Source organism: Rhyacophila brunnea, unplaced genomic scaffold (genome assembly GCF_057557595.1).
Source record: "Rhyacophila brunnea isolate RB1 unplaced genomic scaffold, BYU_Rbru_1.0 scaffold_18, whole genome shotgun sequence".
In the NCBI taxonomy this organism is placed as follows: Eukaryota; Metazoa; Arthropoda; class Insecta; order Trichoptera; family Rhyacophilidae; genus Rhyacophila; species Rhyacophila brunnea.
In genome coordinates this window covers 32,023,791-32,042,141 of record NW_028232837.1, presented here as the reverse complement: position 1 = coordinate 32,042,141, position 18,351 = coordinate 32,023,791, and the positions used below count along the sequence as shown (strand labels likewise).

Genomic DNA, 18,351 nt, shown 5'->3' with positions numbered 1-18,351 from the left:
TCAGATATTATTTTACAAAAAATGGCAGCACTGGCGTATACCGTAGACTTCTCTCTCCAGAACGAGTGATGATCTGGCTCGGTAGCTGCTTTAGTATGACCTTTGCGTCCGTTTGAGATGGACTCTCCACTGTCGAATCCTGCCGCCTGCGAGGTGCATTCAATCATTTGGTTTCTCAACCAGTCCACCCTGATGAATCAGCGGAATGTCATAAAGTGGTGTACTGAGTTTTCCAGGGGTAGAACGATTGATCATGAGGAGAAGGGGAGAGGAAGGAGGTCCTCAATTGCTTTGTTGAAGAAAATCAATGATAAAGTTCGTGAAGATCGCCGTCTGACAGTCTGTAAGTCTACCACACAAACAATTTTGAAGAGAAAATTGGGGTATGCAAAGGTGCGCTCGTTGGATGCCCAAAATGCTGACGGAAGCTCACAAACAGAATCGTGTGAAAAGCGCTTAGGTCTTTTTGAACCTTTTGAACCCATTCAAATAGGATGTCCTCCGTCGTTCTGCTCATAGGCTGGCGCCGAGTTATTTCCATCTTTTTCTTCACCTGAAGCAACGTTTAGCCGGAAAACGCTTCGAGACCGACGAGGACGTGGAGGAAGTGGTGAGAACATTATTGAGGGTGGCAGTGGCGGCGGAGTTCTACGACAATGGAATCAAGGACCTGTGCCACGGTTCACAATGTGCATCGATCGCAACGGGGACGACGTTAAAAAATAATTTTATAAAAATTTATTTTTCCTGATTTTTAAAATAATAAAGGTACTTTACTTCTTGGACAACCCTCGTATGTCGATATTACTTTTTGACTTAAAACAGTTTAAAACATAACTTTTTTTTTTAAACATTTCTATTGACTGGGAGGGACTTCAAATGCACAAATCTCATGTCAATCAAAGTGCTTGACTAACAACACTAGCAATAACGCCGATAGTATAACTTTTATATGTCTTCTGTTTCATTCTTCTAGGTGACCGCTCTTCTTTCACTGTCAGGTGGAGCGCAGTTTGTGAGCAACGGAATGATGTACGTAACGGAAAGGCTGCGGCTGGGACCTCGTGGTGCAACGTCCTTGGTCGTCAGAATCTTGGTAACAAAACCGGGACTGAATAATCTGACAGGTAAGAAAATTAAAACATTTCACAAAATAATAATAACACACCGATGTATAAAACTGAGAATATTTTTCAAAGCTCCTTTGTATATATTTTTCCGTATTTTCTTTTTCAGATTTTTACTGATTTAATCCCCATTTCCATGAAAATAGTCCATGTGGACTTATTAATATAATTTTTTCCATCTCTAGTAACAAGAATTATGAATTAAATTTATAAAAAAACGTAATTTCGAGCTTTCAAATAATATTCTAAAAAAATAAGCTTTTTTGAAAAAGCTGTTATCAACGGTATTTCGCTGAAAAGGTTAGATATTTTTTTCATTTGATATTTATTATAAAAAACCATTGAAGTAGGTACCTAAGAATTTTAGTATTTATATATTTTTTAATACAATTTTATTTACGATATTTAAGAATTACAAGAAATACATATTTTCTTTGAATACAAAATATTATACTTACCTGAAAAATATTGGAATACCTTATAGACTGCAATAGATATTTTTTTCACAGGACAAAAACAATAATTACCATAGTTTACGAATTCACTGCTGAAGGAAACTATATTTGAGCTCTTTCAATACTTCAATAAGCCAGTGAGGAATACTCGTTCTTAAGCAGTTATTTTTCCATAATTTTACCATAAAACACAGTAAAAATATCTATGGTGAGTCAACATTAAAAATTGTATAGTGTTAAATAAAACAAAATAATACCTAATTTATGAATCACTTGTCATATAAATCTGTTCTCGTATTAACTTTGTCTTATCTTAGAAGATAATATTAATTAAATTTATTTAAATAATACACGATAACTTTATCATTCAATTAGATGTAATTATCATTGGTAAGTTTTTATTTCTCATCATTTCAGTATTTTATTATCATTATTATCTACTTATGCCTCAAAAATAATATTGTCCAAGCTTACACCGATGTTTTTAGGTAGGTACTCGCCTTCGATACTCTTCTAGGCACCATTGCTGTTAGCTGAAATATTCATGTCAATTTTAATGATTGATATTTTTCTTCATTTTCTTGTCACTCAGGATTGTAGCTATGTGATGTTTATGTTTCAGATTTTGACATACTGTTATAACATGATTTAACCAGGATGCTATAACTATCCAAAATTAATAATTAAAGATTTTATCATAAATTAAATGACAATTTGAAATCATGGATTTGGTACAAAAGCTCTTCATACATTGACAACATGCGCAATATATAGGTGGAACAATAAACAGAGATTTATTATTACTTTGGATGTTCCCATGGGCAAGAGTCATCATGAGAATATCTAAATCCCTTGTAAGCTGGTAATCGACCGAAACATTAAAAAATATCGATTTTTTGGTGTGAACATTACAATTCATAGCATAATTATACAATATTTATTTCCAACGGAAATTATTATTTATTGAATAAATAAAAACATTGCTTATGCAATAATGTGACAATACATAGATAGGTTTGGGTCGAAATCCCGAAGGCCAAAATCCCGAATGCTGAAATCCCGAATGGCCGAAATCCCGAAAGCCTAAATCCTGAAAGCCGAAATCCCGAATGCTGAAATCCCGAATGGCCGATATCCCGAAAGCCTAAATGCCTAAAGCCGAAATCTCGAAGGCCGAAATCCCGAATGCCAAAATCTCGAAAGCTGAAATACTACTTTTTATAAAAGAAAATGCAATAAATATAAATATAGATATACATATAAATAAGTATATCTATATATTTTGACAATTTATTATTATCATCTAAGTTTCCATTTTTCCACAAAAAAATGGTTTTTTGTCTCTCTTGTAAATTTGCTCAATTCAAGGTGTTAAGATTGCGCAAATTTGTACAGGAGAGACAAAACCCTATTTTTTTACAAAATATAGTTTTATAAAGTATATAAGTTTATAAGTATCTTTTGTAAAATTTGCGCAATTCAAGATAATAATTTAAGATTGCGCAATTTTTGCATGAGAGACAAAAACCATTTTTTTGTGGAAAACTGGAAACTAAGATATTAATAATTGTCAAAATATATATATATATATTTATTTATTTATTGCATTATCTTTTATAAAATGTAGTATTTTTTGGTTTTGAGTTGGTAGTTGTTAGTTAGTTAGTTAGAGTTGGTAGTAGTAGAATTATTACTGTTTGTATTTTTTTATTTTTCGGGATTTCAGCCTTCGGGATTCCGGCCATTCGGGATTTCGGCCATTCGGAATTTCAGCATTCGGGATTTCGGCATTCAGGATTTCGGCCTTCGGGATTTCGGCTTTCGGGATTTAGGCTTTCGGGATTTCGGCCATTCGGGATTTCAGCCATTCAGGATTTCAGCATTCGGGATTTCGTCCGGCACCCACATATACAATATATTATTGTAGGATTTATAGGAACTTTCCCAGTTCTTATCCAATAAATTTGAACTAAGTCTATTCAGTATCTATTCTAAAGGTGGTACCTCCTATTTATATACAATATAACATATTACTGTGGGAATTTTGTCTGGTATTAACTAAATTATTGGTTCATTTATGACATCTAATATTATATTAAAATAATATCAAATATCTATCAGTTGACCTGGCCATTGTAAAGAGTTGTAGAAATTTTTCTATTCTTTTTCACTGTTGACCGTCAATACTTTTGCAGTCGATAAGATATGTCTTCATAAAATAAGTAATTTCATAAAACATATTTTCTAAATAGCATTGTTCGTCAGAGCTGGTGTTTCAATTTTTCTTTATTCACTCTTTACCAACTACAGAAACCTTATCAAGCGCCTTTATTATCATCATCAAGCATCAATCAATCTTACGAAGATTGTTTTTAAATTTTATGTTCAAATTCCTAATACCTACTACCTACATAATATTATTATAAAGAAATAATATGTAGAAGAGCAGAAGTTTTCGCAAGCTAAATTTTGTTCTATTTTGATTATTTTTGCAAACCTCGCATTGCTTTTAGAGGCTGTGAAGAAAATTTTTTTCACATTTTAATCATTATATTTTGATATTTTTGAAGTTATACTTCTTTAGGCGCGTTTGGAAAATCAGATGAGAGTGTATCTTTGGCGTGTAACATGTAACATATAAATAATTTTTTCTCACAAAAATAAACGCACTCGATTGGATTTGAACCACTGATTGTTCGGTTATCAGCCGAACGCACTACCTTTACGCCACAGTATGATACTCCAATCGTGACGATTATACAGTATACTATTATAGCTTAGAATTGTTCCGTTGCCTAGGCAACGACTTTATTATACAGTATAATATTATAGTTTAGAAGTGTTCCGTTGCCTAGGCAGCGAATTTATTATTGTCGCCATTTGCAATTTCTTACGTAAACAAACTATTAAAAGTCATAGTGGTAGTTGTTGCTTTAAAAATAAAAACGACGATAAATAAATATATAATTTAGTAATATAAGTTAAAGTGTATAGAAATAAACCAACGGCATTATAAGCCAATAAGCGGTCCTTTTTCTTGAGTATGTAATTTAACAATATAATATTATTAAGAGCTAGTCGAAGAATCTAGGTTATCACAAGTTTTGTTTTTGTTTTGTTACGCCAAAGAAGTATAACTTCTAATGCGCGTACATAAGTACACACACCGATTTTTTTTTAAATAAATTATATTTGTTTACTATTAAACACAATACGTATATTATTTACTAGTCAATCCGTGAAATATAATATATTAAAAAATATAATATATATTATATAAGTATAGGAAGCATGAGAAAAGCTCTCGAATTTAATTGTTTTAAAAATTTGTTCTTAATAGTATTAAGTAAGTAATTAATTTGATTTCAAAATTTGAATTAGTGAAAAATATTTTTTTTGTGGTAAATAATTTAAATCTTCTTTTATATTCAAATTAAAAACGTGCGTCACGTAGTATGTAAATAAAATAATACTCTTGCAAAATAAATCTATCCCACGTAGCAAGGTAAGCTAGCTCATCCGGGCTTCGGCCGTATACAATTACTTCGGTTTGGGGCCAGGCAGACGAAATGTAATCAAAACTTTTAGAAACTAGATCGGAATATGTATGCGATCCGGCTCGGAATATCAACTGGAGCCCATTAAAATGTTGACATGGCGTCATTGTGATGTTGGCACAACAAGAAAATTCCCCGGAATAATAATGTTTTGTTATTATTATTATTATTATTTCAACTTTGACTGACTTCGTGCCATATGCCGCATTCCGGTTCCGATTAACACAGTAAACAGAGTGATCGAAAATAATGTTGACGGGAATTTCCCATTTTCAAACGTAATTGAGTAATATGTTTATTCTGCTACAGCTATATAAACAAAACTACATAGTTACTCGGGCTGGCTTTTATTTACATTTTCATTCGGTTTTTCTTGGAAGTATATTAATTTATGCTATACCGATAACTATAACGTGTTCGAATATTTCTCTGATAAAATTGTTTTCTTCTATTATATTTAGTAAGGAAATTAATTGTGTATATATTATATAATTATAGTTTATTGACACATTTTAGGATCACTTCAATATTTGAATACCAAATCCTTACAGATGTATCTTTTAAATTTTACAGTAAGTTTTTCACGACGACACGAAATGATAAATAAGAATAGCCGCGTACATAAAAATATATTAAATAATTACAAGATAAAAAGAACTTTTTATATACAACGTTTTAAAATTTTCTGTTGAATCATATAAACTTGGCTTGACTAGTTTAAACGTCAAAAAAATGTGTACTTGATAGAAATAATACTGAAATGTCATTTTGATATGTCATACTGATTTTCATAGTAACGCACATAATATATATTAATAATTTAGTTGCTAGGACCCCAGACTCCTAGCAACCAATAATGGTATTGTTGTTTTTATTTAATAAAACGCAATTTTTTTTATAGTACTTATTCCACTTTAATTAATATATTAGGACCGGTTTCGTCCGCCTCAGTACGACATTTTCAACTTCAATTCAGTTGAAAATGTCCCACTGAGGCGGACGAAACCGGTCCTAATATATTAATTAAAGTGGAATAAGTACTATAAAAAAATTGCGTTTTATTAAATAAAAACAACAATACAATGCAGTTCCACCATGAATTGACGGTTAACAAAATAAAAGAAACCAATAATGGTGTCAATATAACTTTTCATACAAAACAGAATTAACTGAAAATGAATTCGATTCTACTTAAAGATGGCTAAAAGTAATAAAAATGCATTGGCACCGTGTTCTGATATATTATAAAAGTTTCAAATGTCTAGCTAGTCGGGCAGTTAGTGAAAAATTGATTGCAAGATTTGTACTGGACAAAGAACCACTGGACAAATAAGAATACGAGCTAAGAAAAACGTTGTAAAATACAAGGATAAAACAACTATGTTCAGTTATTTTAGTATTTTAAAATATGTATATTATGTCATCTTGTCACCGCAATATGTACCTACATTAACTCTACATAATAAAAATATATATCTATATATAATAATATCTCAAGAAACAACGAGCTTTATAGTTGAGCGTATCATAAGGCATATTAACAAGTAACGAGATGCGTTTGCTGTTTTTAGATCTGAGAATATCTCGAGAACTACTTAACTTTACTAATGATAGAAAAGCAAAGAAAAATAAAATGATTAACACACACTTTATACACAAAAGCGAGTGAGGACAGCGGCTCTGCTGATAGCGTGGATTTTTTTAAATCATTAGAGCCCTTCAAATTGGCGTGTTTTAGAAGCGCTACTTGGCAGCAACATTAAGTAGCGTTTCTTCAAGGGCTATCATAGTTTATAAGTATTAACAAGTGATGAATAATCTTAGAATATACCTTAGAATATATAAGCACCGCGTGGTTGTGCCAAATATGGTAGCCGTCATTTCTTATTTCCACACCTACCTCACACTCTTATTTGGAAGTATTTCTGCAAACAAGATCCAACCCTCACATGTTGAGAAAATTCAATATTTGAGGGATGATTGATTTAAAAAATATGATTTGTGATTAGTTAATGTAAACATCTGATGGGATACTTTAATAAAATCAAATAATCACATATCATTTTAAATCAATACTAACTCAAATATTGTATTTTCTCAACAAGTTACGCATGAGGGTTGGATCTTGTTTGCAGAAATGCGTAAATTTATTATTGTCACGAGACCAGGCAACCCGCAATTACGAATGACATTCAGTTAGTTCGAGAGACATGAAGAAAGCGGTCGTGTGCGGGCCTGTTATATACTTAGCCGTCCATTAACCACAACTCAAAACGCATATGTTTGACCTTCGTTGCGCTAAATCTGATACGGTTTGAGAGAATGTCGCGTGTATCATCCATCCTGAACTTTTCATCATCATTCATCTCAAAACCAAGTGAAACCGTGAGAGTGACATCCCGAACCGTCCGTTTGCCAGTGCGTAAACACAGAACCGAATCCAGCGCGCGCCAGGTCTCTCAACATAAAAAGATCAGTATCTGGCATCCTGTGCAATCCTACCACCAACCAGCATCTTCAAATTTACAGTCCACTGCCAAAAGCGCATATCACCGCATTTAGCTGTTTTTTTTTACGCAAAAAGCCATAAAAACGCTAATGTCAACAACGTGCGGTAACGTTGCTCGCTATGAATTGAGCAACTGACTCGACCAACCTGAATAATTATTAATCTTTCGTTACGGTAAACAATTGATGATATTCAAAAATGATTTAATATAATATTATGGTTTTCATTCTTTAAATCAGAGGAAGATTGCAGAAAAGTTTTTAAATTTAAAAACTGTCAATTATTTAAAAAAATGTTTTCTGTTGCCCCAGTAGTTAGCCGAATATAATAATTCGCCTTAAAGACAGTGGAGGGGGGGGGGGGGAGCGCGCGAAAGTATCCCGCAGTTCCTTTGCGCGGAGCAGTCAAAGGAAATAAATTAACTCGCTTTGAATTCGTCAAGTCTTAAAAAGGACAACAAAGGGAGAGGAGCGCGCAGCAAACACGACTATATTAATTATTCCTTTGAACTACTCTTAGTACCTACTGACTGTGTAGTTCACAAGGAGACAGGGTGCGGATTTTGGTGGATATAATGGAAGAATTTTTGATGAAAATATTGGCGGATTTTTTGGAAAAATATAATGGGAAAAAATATTTGGTATAAGTCGGTTAAGGGGAAGCCAGGCGGGAACCACGCTAATTGTGATAGCCGATTTTTGCAAAATTCGTAATTTCAAGAATGAAAACCTAACCCAACAAATAATCCAGTATATCGACTATTTTCACAACCTGTTTGCCGCTGGCTTTCCCATAACCGACTTGTACCAATTATTTAATTTCATTTTGTATCATATCATTTTATTCAAATATACGTGGTCTTAGACGTTTCTGCCACAAACAGAATCATTTATAGGTGTTATAGGTCACAGCCACCGGTAGCTAAGAACTCTGACGAATAGTTTCAGTCGCAAGCCAGGTTCTAGATCGGTTACATGTACCTAAATTGTACGTAAAACATTTTACCCTGGCACAATTCATCGTGAGCTTTCTTATCGGAAAGAGATGACCGTATACTTTACCGTCTCCAATTTTATAAGATTCAATATGAATATTAATTCAATTTTCATAGCTGATTTTGGCAAAATTCATGAATTCAAGAATTAAAACCTAACCTAAAAATAATCCAGTATATCGACTATTTTCAAAATTTGTTTCCTGCTGGCATCCTATAAAGTTTAAACCGACAAGAACCGTGTTTTATTTAGACATGAACACGGTCTTTAATATACGGCCATATATTATATTTCCGATGCAACATTTCACGGTGAAGTGTGATAAGGTGAACTGCATACGTACAAGTTTCAGGACACGATACGATCATGTCTTGGTATGAGGTATGTACGTGGGAAAAAAATGATAAGGCACGGTTAGGTAGTGTAGGAATGGATTTTAAATATATGACAACGAGAGCGTACATAAAAAAATCAATGATATTAATAATTCTTTTGAACTAGTATTGGTAACTAGTAACCATGCAAGAAACAAGGTGAAGGTATTTCCCAGAATATCAGGATTTTTTTGAGAAAAATATTAGTAATTTCTTGGAAAAAATGTATTTTTTTAAGAACGGTATTGAACGAACTATAAATAAATATTTATTCTGTCAATTAGAAATAATATTACTATATCAATACACTCTATTTTCCAGTGAAAAAGGCTGCCTATTAAATGTAGGTAGACTTTGCTTGGTAACAAAAAGAAAGTCCTGAGATCATAGTCATATTTACAGAACTTGAATTTGAATTTTGTTCATCTTCAGTAATGTACTGAAGAAAAATTATTATATTTTTCTTTTTATAATAGATATTTCACGGAAAGGGACAACAAGCACTAAGATAGAAAAGACCGCGATTTAAATTCGAGCTACAAAATTCTACTGTCTCGGTAGTCCAACGTTTTGTCGAAGCGATCGTTTTGGATCGGATCCAGCGCTAAAACGTTGTAAAATGTACCAAATTAGTTGAAACCTTTGGCGTTATTAGATTTTGTCTATGTTATAGCTCGTTACATATATATAATAGTGGTATTACTACATACTATCTTGCTGACCAAGTCGGCAATCAATTTATTATACATACATACAGAGAGACGACGTGGGCATTTTTTTGGTAGAATATAAAATTAATAATGAAAATATTATTTAAAAAGTTAAAAGGATATAATTTTTTTATTAAGAAGGTGGGTTTAAGTCACAATCACTGCCGACATTTTAATTACCACATTTAAATAACACGTTAATTATATCTATTGCCCAAGTCATGGCCCCCACAAAGGGGGGGCTTGTAGGGTTCTAGTTTGGGGGCCCGGGACCAGGAAGGGCCCGGCATGGCAAGTCGACCAGATAAGTGATATAAACACACATTATAAAGTTTCTCTAATATTTAAAAAGTCGCCTGCGCGCTATTGTTTTTCGATATTGTTATTATTTCAATTTATGTGGTTAAACGATTTACTTTTTAATTGGATATCGATACTCGACAACTTCCATAATTCAAAAGAAAGTACCTATTAAAATACAACAAAAAAAACATTAAATATACTAGATATATTATATATATAATTATAGAGCGTCACACTGCCTTTATCTTTAGCGATAGGCCCGCCAAAGATCCTAGCATGGGGGCCCGCTTCAGGATGTGGGGGGCATGGCCCAAGTACTCCAAACGTGCCAGTCGCGGTGTTAGCAGTGTTAGCACTAAATGAGTTAATTGCCTGGTGTTGACTCTTTGCCACAAGGACATTCTTCAAATTCTTGCACTAACCTACGAAATATCTTTAAAGTATTATAATTTAACCTTAATTAAAACGTAACCTATGGAATCGGTATCATGACTTGTACTATAAATGTTGTGGAAATATTCCAAACTCTTTTACCATTGCATTCATAAAGAGGGTGCAAACGAAATCCGTCTGTGTATAGCTTCAACTGAATTATTAGGGGTGATGTTTAGAACCTGAATGAAAAACTTCCCTCCATCGGATTTCCTAAACGGCAATCACTGCTAAAGTTACTTTAAAACTGCAGTCTTTTAATGTGCGGTGGTGCATTTTTCTTCTTTTACACGCGCAGGGAGTTGAAATCTTTTAAATTAAAAGAAAGTACGATTGTAAAAAAGTTTGATAACATTAACATTTTTATGAACGGGAAACTTTCCCTGAATTTAGAATTTTTGGTATTTTAAGGTTCTAAATCTTGGAGAATATATAGACTTTGTGGGAAAATTAGCAATGGCCTATCTTTTTAAATCATTTAAATGAACATTTTAAAGATCATGTAAAATACGTTTACACCAATTAAAATTAGTATTCGTTGCATAAGATATCCATAGTGCTATGAATTATTCCTAATTATAATACGCAATATAGGTATGTATTTAATTCAATATTAATGGAGTAAAATATCATTGGTAATACTTTCATTTAGAGTATGTATAAATATGTATATAATTACTATTATTATTCAACTCAACTCAACAGTCAATTCTCAGTAAAAAAAAAAAAATTTCGACCATATCCGATCCTAATAGGATCATATGGGCCTCCACAGAGTAGAGGTTTGTATTGACAGATTTTCTTTTTACGAGAAATGGATGTCAGCCACTTGCTCAACCTATTAGGTCCATACCCTGACTCACACACAAATTGAAAAACAATATGTGTACTTGCCAGACCCAGGATTCGAACCTGAGACCCACGGCGTGATATTCCAACGCTTAAGCCGCGCTGCCACCTTGGGCGTGTCTCAGTAAAAAGGCTTTTAAATAATATAATGTTGAGAGTTTTTATTTAAATCTTCATGTATTTAATTAAAATCCTAATTATGTATACTTTAAGAATCTAGCATTTTTTGTTTATATCTTCTCATATTTTTCGCTACAAATATATTTGTGTAATACAATATAGTGCCTCAACGTAATCAGTAACGATTTCAGATCATTATTAAATATATTATGGAATATTATATAATATTTTTGTTAAAATTTATTTGGTAAGTTATATTTTTTTCAGCCAATATTTTAACACTATGACCCATCCTAATGATCATTGGAGAGTGAAAAAAAAATATTAGTAATATTTTTATCACAAATATTTTTAAATAGATCGGTTAACTACCATACATAACTCAAAATCAGTATTTTTTCATTTTATTCTATATTGTGCTAATATTACGGCTAATAATATAGGTTTTAATCACTTATTCACTATTTATTAGACTATGCCATTGCAGAAAGCTATGTGTTTTTTTATCATTTGACTAATTTTTCATAACTTTTAATCTTTTAAAACTTTTTGGATTTCAATGAAAAGTGGGCCTAGAGAACAGCACACTATGTCAAAAGCTGATTCATTGATTGAGCCATTTTTTCTCTGATTTTTCACTTCAACAATTTTTCTTCTTATCTGCCATGTTCAATAATGGACGTCTATAAAAGCATTGATATCCTGTCTGTTGCACCTATAATAACAGATATTGTGCTGTCTTCAATCCAGTCTCTAAGACTCTTGATTAAGAAGATTCTTCCTTTGCAGCTGATGCAGAAGTCGTTAATTCTTTGATTTTCAATACACTATTTTATTCTTTTATTGTGTTGACTGTCAATCCATGGTGGAACTGCATTGTTTTATTGATTAATTTAATAAAACGCAATTTTTTTAAATACTTATTCCACTTTGATTATTTAATAAATTTGAACCGGTTTTGTCCACCTCAAAAGGCCCTTTAAAATAATCAAAATACTAAAATATTTAGCTTTTTATTAAATTATTCAATAAAAATACACTATTTGACATTGTGACTATTTCATAAAGGTATTTAAGCCGCCAATAATAATAATAATAATGAATGTACACGCAAGTATGCTAAAATACGTTCTATCCGCGGCGTGGCTGCCGGCGACTGGTCGCCCAGTGTGGCAGCGCTCAATACATAGTTATAATTATGTTTTCATACATCGCTACCGATCGCCCGACCGGAGAGACCAGAGAGACCGGGAGACCAGGCCGAGCGCACGAACGAGATTTTACTGGTCGCCCGACTTTATTGCTTGCGCGACTACTGGGCGACCAGGTGTGGCATGCTCCATATAACTGCATGCATCGGTCTGGTCTCGGCGACTGATCTGCCGACCAGAGTCGCCCGGTGTGGCTCGGCACTAAGTAATTAAAAAAGCATACTTAATTTAAATTTACTAGAATCTCTGTAATTTCATCAAAATATTTTTAATTTATTCAGTAGTAAAGCACAAGGGCATCAGCCTTTTTGTTCATCCGCAAAAAGCCAATTTCACTTAATAAAAGTAATGTCCCAAATAAAAATTCCCTTTTGTTATAAAACAGTTCACTGAGCACGTCATTAACGACCGTCTGTTTACGTGTTGCAAAACTTTGAAATGAATCGAAAAAGGGTAGCGTTTTCTTCGTCCCTTATTTTCTTACAAAATGGGAATGAGGATTTTCTACAGGACAGCGACAGACTCAAGCTACGTATGGTGACCAGTCGTTGATTGGTATAATTTTTCAGTGATGAACACGTTGACTTGTACACACTTATATAAAATTGTAGAAATTATTATCAAATGTATAATCGCGAACTTGTAATAATGTTGGTAAACTATTTTTCAACTAAAAACAAATATAAAAATCAAAACTCAAACAATCCTTTACTCTATAAATTATTGATATTGCCAGGGAACACATAGTAGAGTATGTTATTTTATTGGTGTGGTAATATAAAGGCTTAATTCTTGGGTGTAAAAAATACGAGATAAACTTGTTAAAGAATAATATGTTACATATAAGCCGGCTCGCACACCTAAACTCGTCTCATCTGCAACATGTCGAATACATCGATGTAACGTAATCATTATTCACAAAACACATGTTGCCGAATGGAGCTCTACACAATGCGATACCTTTGTTTGAAAAAAAAATCTAGTGTTACAAGCAACAAATTTTATGCGATTCACGCTGCGAGTCAAAGGTGCCAGTGTTGCGGTCACGCATGCGCACAGGCTACGAGTTGGTCATTTATATACAGACTTCAAGCTCGCCGGTTACTAGTCAGAGTATATTTTGACGTTTCGAGTGGTTACGCGTGACTGTCGCCAGGCGCTTATGTGCGCGGTTCAATATAACATCTGTGCGATGTTTCTAAAAGATTTATTTTATGGATGTGGAGTTTAGATGTGCGAGCCGGTTTACAGTTGGTAACATAACCGAAACATGCATTAAATATTCGTATTATTTTAGACGTTGTACATTACGCATTTTATAGCATGGCCGTCATTGAATCAATAACAAAATTCAGCGCGACTGGCGCATTTGGAGTAGTTGGCCATTAGATATATTTAACATGTTATTTAAATGTGGCAATTAAAAGGTACTTAAAAGGTCAGCAGTGATTGTGTTAAAATCTTTGTCTTTGATGACTGGCTTTTCATTTATTCAAATTGATGATATTATGTTATTTATTACTCCATGCCAAAATATTCACACTAGAACTATACATTAAAGAAAATACCGCATTAGTTATTGTACATAATGAATTAGGCAGCCCAATATAATCAATTGAAACAGTTTAGATGGACAATCACAAAAAAATCGCGTATATCATACATACGTTATAGCCAAGGATTCCAATCCCGGGATCCCGAGCTATTTTCGATACCTATGAATCTCGGGATTGGTAAACACAATCCCGAAACTTTCGGGATTGATTTTTTATCAATTTTTATTGAAAATCAAATAAAAACGAAAATATATAACAGAAAAAATACGTTTAATAACAAATAATTACATTAGAAATAAACTGAGTTTGAATGAAGTTTGATTTATTACCAATGTGTAAGTTGCCGATTCATTTTATTTTTTCATATAAATTAATACAAATCGGGAAAATTGGAAAAAAACAATCCTTCGCACATTTAAAAGTAATTCCACCGTGATCTCATACGTTTTACGGCAGTTTCATATTTGGCTGACTAATTAGATTTATGAAGCGGAAAAGCCATACACCATGATTTGCTTTACTATTTTTAATCTCGCTAACCCATTCATTAAGTCTGTACTATCAGAAACAGCAATCTCATATTAAATTTATATTACAGTATTATTTACTCCAGTAAACTTATGTATTTCCAAGATTGAACGTACACAATATTAACAATAAATGTCTTAATAGTATAAAATATACTAGATTTATTTTTGATCGACTATATCAATGTTATTTTTAAATATAAAAAAAATTATATTAACTATGGAAAAAATGCCAATCCTGGGATTGGATTCCCTAGTTAATAACTAACCATCTAAACAGACTGCTGAAAATGGTGATAATGAAAACTATTATTTATTGCCACCATGATATATATATAATAATATTATATATAATAATATTATATGACTGTAGATTTAACTAAAATAAAAACGTTGCAGAATTGTCATAAAGTATTTTAATACAAAGGGCCTCCAGTTGTTGTACACAGTTTTTGATAATTTCCAATATAATATTTGTACATAAGAACCGGAATACTTATTTTCAGTGACAAAAAAAAAGATTTTTCAGATACTTGATGTTTATGGTTTTTGAAATTTATTATTTATGTTATGAATGTGTTATTCAAAGTGTGAATTGGCTCTTAAAGATATTAATACTTGTATAATATTTTTGGTAAATTCAGACTGAGCATATGCTGGCTCTATACAGATGTATGAATTATTCATGTATATTATTATAAAATCTACTAGTCACCTTTATTTTGAGTATCTACACAGTAATCTTAAACCCTCGTTATGAATTACTGTTTAATAATAATAATTAATCTGTTGATTTGGTCACACCACAGGATGTTTCAAGCATTATTATTAGCTACAGTAACTACCACTGTTACGGTCGCATAAAAAAGTATGACGTTGCACTTTCCTTTGACCAATATTGCCCTCCAGACCTCGCTCCCCTACTCCACCCTCCGGACTGACGTAGAAGTCGTTAGCTGCGTCGCGACGCGTCCTGGAATAAGGTGTTCGCAACCTTTTAAATATATGTAGATATTAATATTATATAAAAATAGTATGTATAATACTTTTATATATTATATTTTTACCATATCCAATCCTAATAATGTGGAGGGAGTGGAGGTAGTATTAATAGATTCTTTTCGTGAATTGGATGTTATCCACTTGCTCATCCTACTAGGTTCATACTGTGGTCCATACAACATGTTAATCGTCTAGTCTTCAACGTGTCGAATACATCGATGTGATGTCGTGGTTATTCATAAAATACACGTTGACTAATAAATAGAGCTCCGCAGATTGGTCGTATGCGACTTTTTAGTTTTAAATAGCGCTGCTATAAACAAATTGCATGCGTCTCGGGCTGCGAGTTGAAAATGCCAGAATGCATACGCAGTCATTCCTATACCGCCTCGCCGGTCGCCGCATCCAATTATATATACGTTTCGAGACGTTACGCGTGACTGTCGCTAGGTAGATGTGCACGGTTTTCATATGCAATATCGAAACAACGTTTCTAGAAGGTTTGATTTATGGCTGTGCGGCAGACGGGCTAGCTTAGATGTGAGAGGTGGCTTAATTTGCCAGACGCGGAATTTACACCCGGGAACCACGACATATTATATTTTAAATGCTTTTTTTGTCAGACCTTGTGTATTTAAATATATGATAAATATAACAAGTCGCTTATTGAAACAACAGCCTCAATCTAAAAGCCTTAGCCTTGCGAGTAAATAGTAGAGTTTCGTCTCTTTGTAAAATATTTTTTTACCATCGGGTAAATTTATTAACAAATATTTTTAATACCTGTACCTACTGATTGTTATGTATACCTGTTATGAGAAGTGTCTCATTTCTCTATTTCTTTTTTAGCGTAGGATATTCCTGTGGCACATTTTCTGTTAAGTTTTTCTTTCAAACAGGATAGTACAGATGCGCTGATAATTTTCCATAAAACCCCGTAGACAATCATTTCATTGACAACAGTGGTTATTACAGGTAATCACTTGAAATAATGTATACATATTAATTTTAAATAATATATAATAACATGAATAATATATACAATGTATAACATTAACAAGTTTAATCTATTCACAAACTTTTGTTTAAATAATATTAATGATATTATTTAAATCTTGTTAAGTAATCATAATAATATATTTAATTAATAATAGTATTTTTTCAACCGATATTTTCTCAAAAAATATAATTTTAGTATTTTTTTCAATATGATTCATAGTAACAATTATTAATGTAATTAAAATATACGTAATAAAATTGATAGCATTTTACATAGAAAAACTACAAAGACGAGTAGGTATATTGAAGACAGTTTATTTAGTTACCTACCTTAGGATTATAAAATATTTCCTCCGGTCCCTTGGTTACATGAAGTATATAATATTACCTTTTTGAATTACTCTTCGTATTTGCCTTCTGCACTCACACTTTCTTTCGATCAGTGGACTACCTAACTATGCAATATAAATCAATTCAGATGGTCTCTAGGGTCATATTATGTTTAATTATATTACAATTATTAATTATATTCACATGAAAATCAGTAGATATCTACATTAAAAAATGAGAAATTTTAGTTTTGTTAGAGATAATATTATATCACACACTGAGATATATAAGGTCATAACTGCAAATTACATGATCTTGAGTAATTTGAGTTTGAATGTTAAATAATTAACTACAATTTAATTAATTGCAGTAGACTGCTGAAAAATACGACAGTCTAGCACAATAAATATTGTACCCAAGATGTAATATTTTTTAGACAAAAGGGCCTCATGTAAGATAATGCCTCTATATAGGTCCAAATTACAATTTTAAATATCAAATAACCATTGACACAATTGTGTAGGAGGCCACAACTTCCAAGTAGCAGTTAATGCCATATTATAGCATTAAAATAGATTTTTTTGTCTATCGAACTGCATTCATAAGTAATTTTTGGGTTTTTTTGCAGTTATTACCCTATAGATCTCAGTGTGCGATATGAACGAGTAGCGTATCGTCGCATGATGGGTATAATGCGAAAAGACTATATTATAAGAAAACAATTACAAAAATAACAAAAAACTAACAGCAACAACAAACCATCAAAGGAGGCAGACAACAGTACGCGATATTAAAGAGTCGCCAAGCAAATTAAAAGTGCAGTGATCTTAAAACCCGCTGAATCACCAGCTGATTATGATGATATTATTTGGAAAACTGTATAAATATTATATTCCTTTTTTCACTGGCTCTTTGATTCGATATGGATCATAGTTTACGGTCTTATTGCAGACACACATTCAAAACTAATATTTGAATTGGCCAGAATTGTGGTTCGAAACCAAGACCCATGACTTCATAAGCGAATACATAACCACTATTGCAATATTGAATTGATAATCATTCACTGATTGAAATGTTACTATTAGTTGGCATAACTCGAAAACTACTTCGTTAAAGTATCAACATGCCTTGGTAGCGGATAAGTACCGGATACAAATTACACCTTCTACAAATGTACTGCAATGTGAGTACCGAATAGTAAAAGTTGATCAAGTCGGTCTTAACAGCTGTTGAACTCATAGGGGTATCCGGTTTGGTCGCCTCAAAGATTAATTTGGTTGCTTTTAAAAAAA

General features: G+C 32.5%; 1 protein-coding gene across 1 annotated transcript in view; it reads left to right on the top strand.

Annotated features, from left to right (window-relative positions):
* Positions 1 to 18,351, top strand: part of LOC147073442 (C3 and PZP-like alpha-2-macroglobulin domain-containing protein 8) — a 652,526-nt gene that overhangs the window by 535,416 nt on the left and 98,759 nt on the right. Inside the window, exon 15 of the mRNA XM_085945649.1 lies at positions 977 to 1,127. Coding sequence (XP_085801775.1) covers positions 977 to 1,127 — 151 coding nt within the window. The remainder of the gene's footprint in view (positions 1 to 976; positions 1,128 to 18,351) is intronic.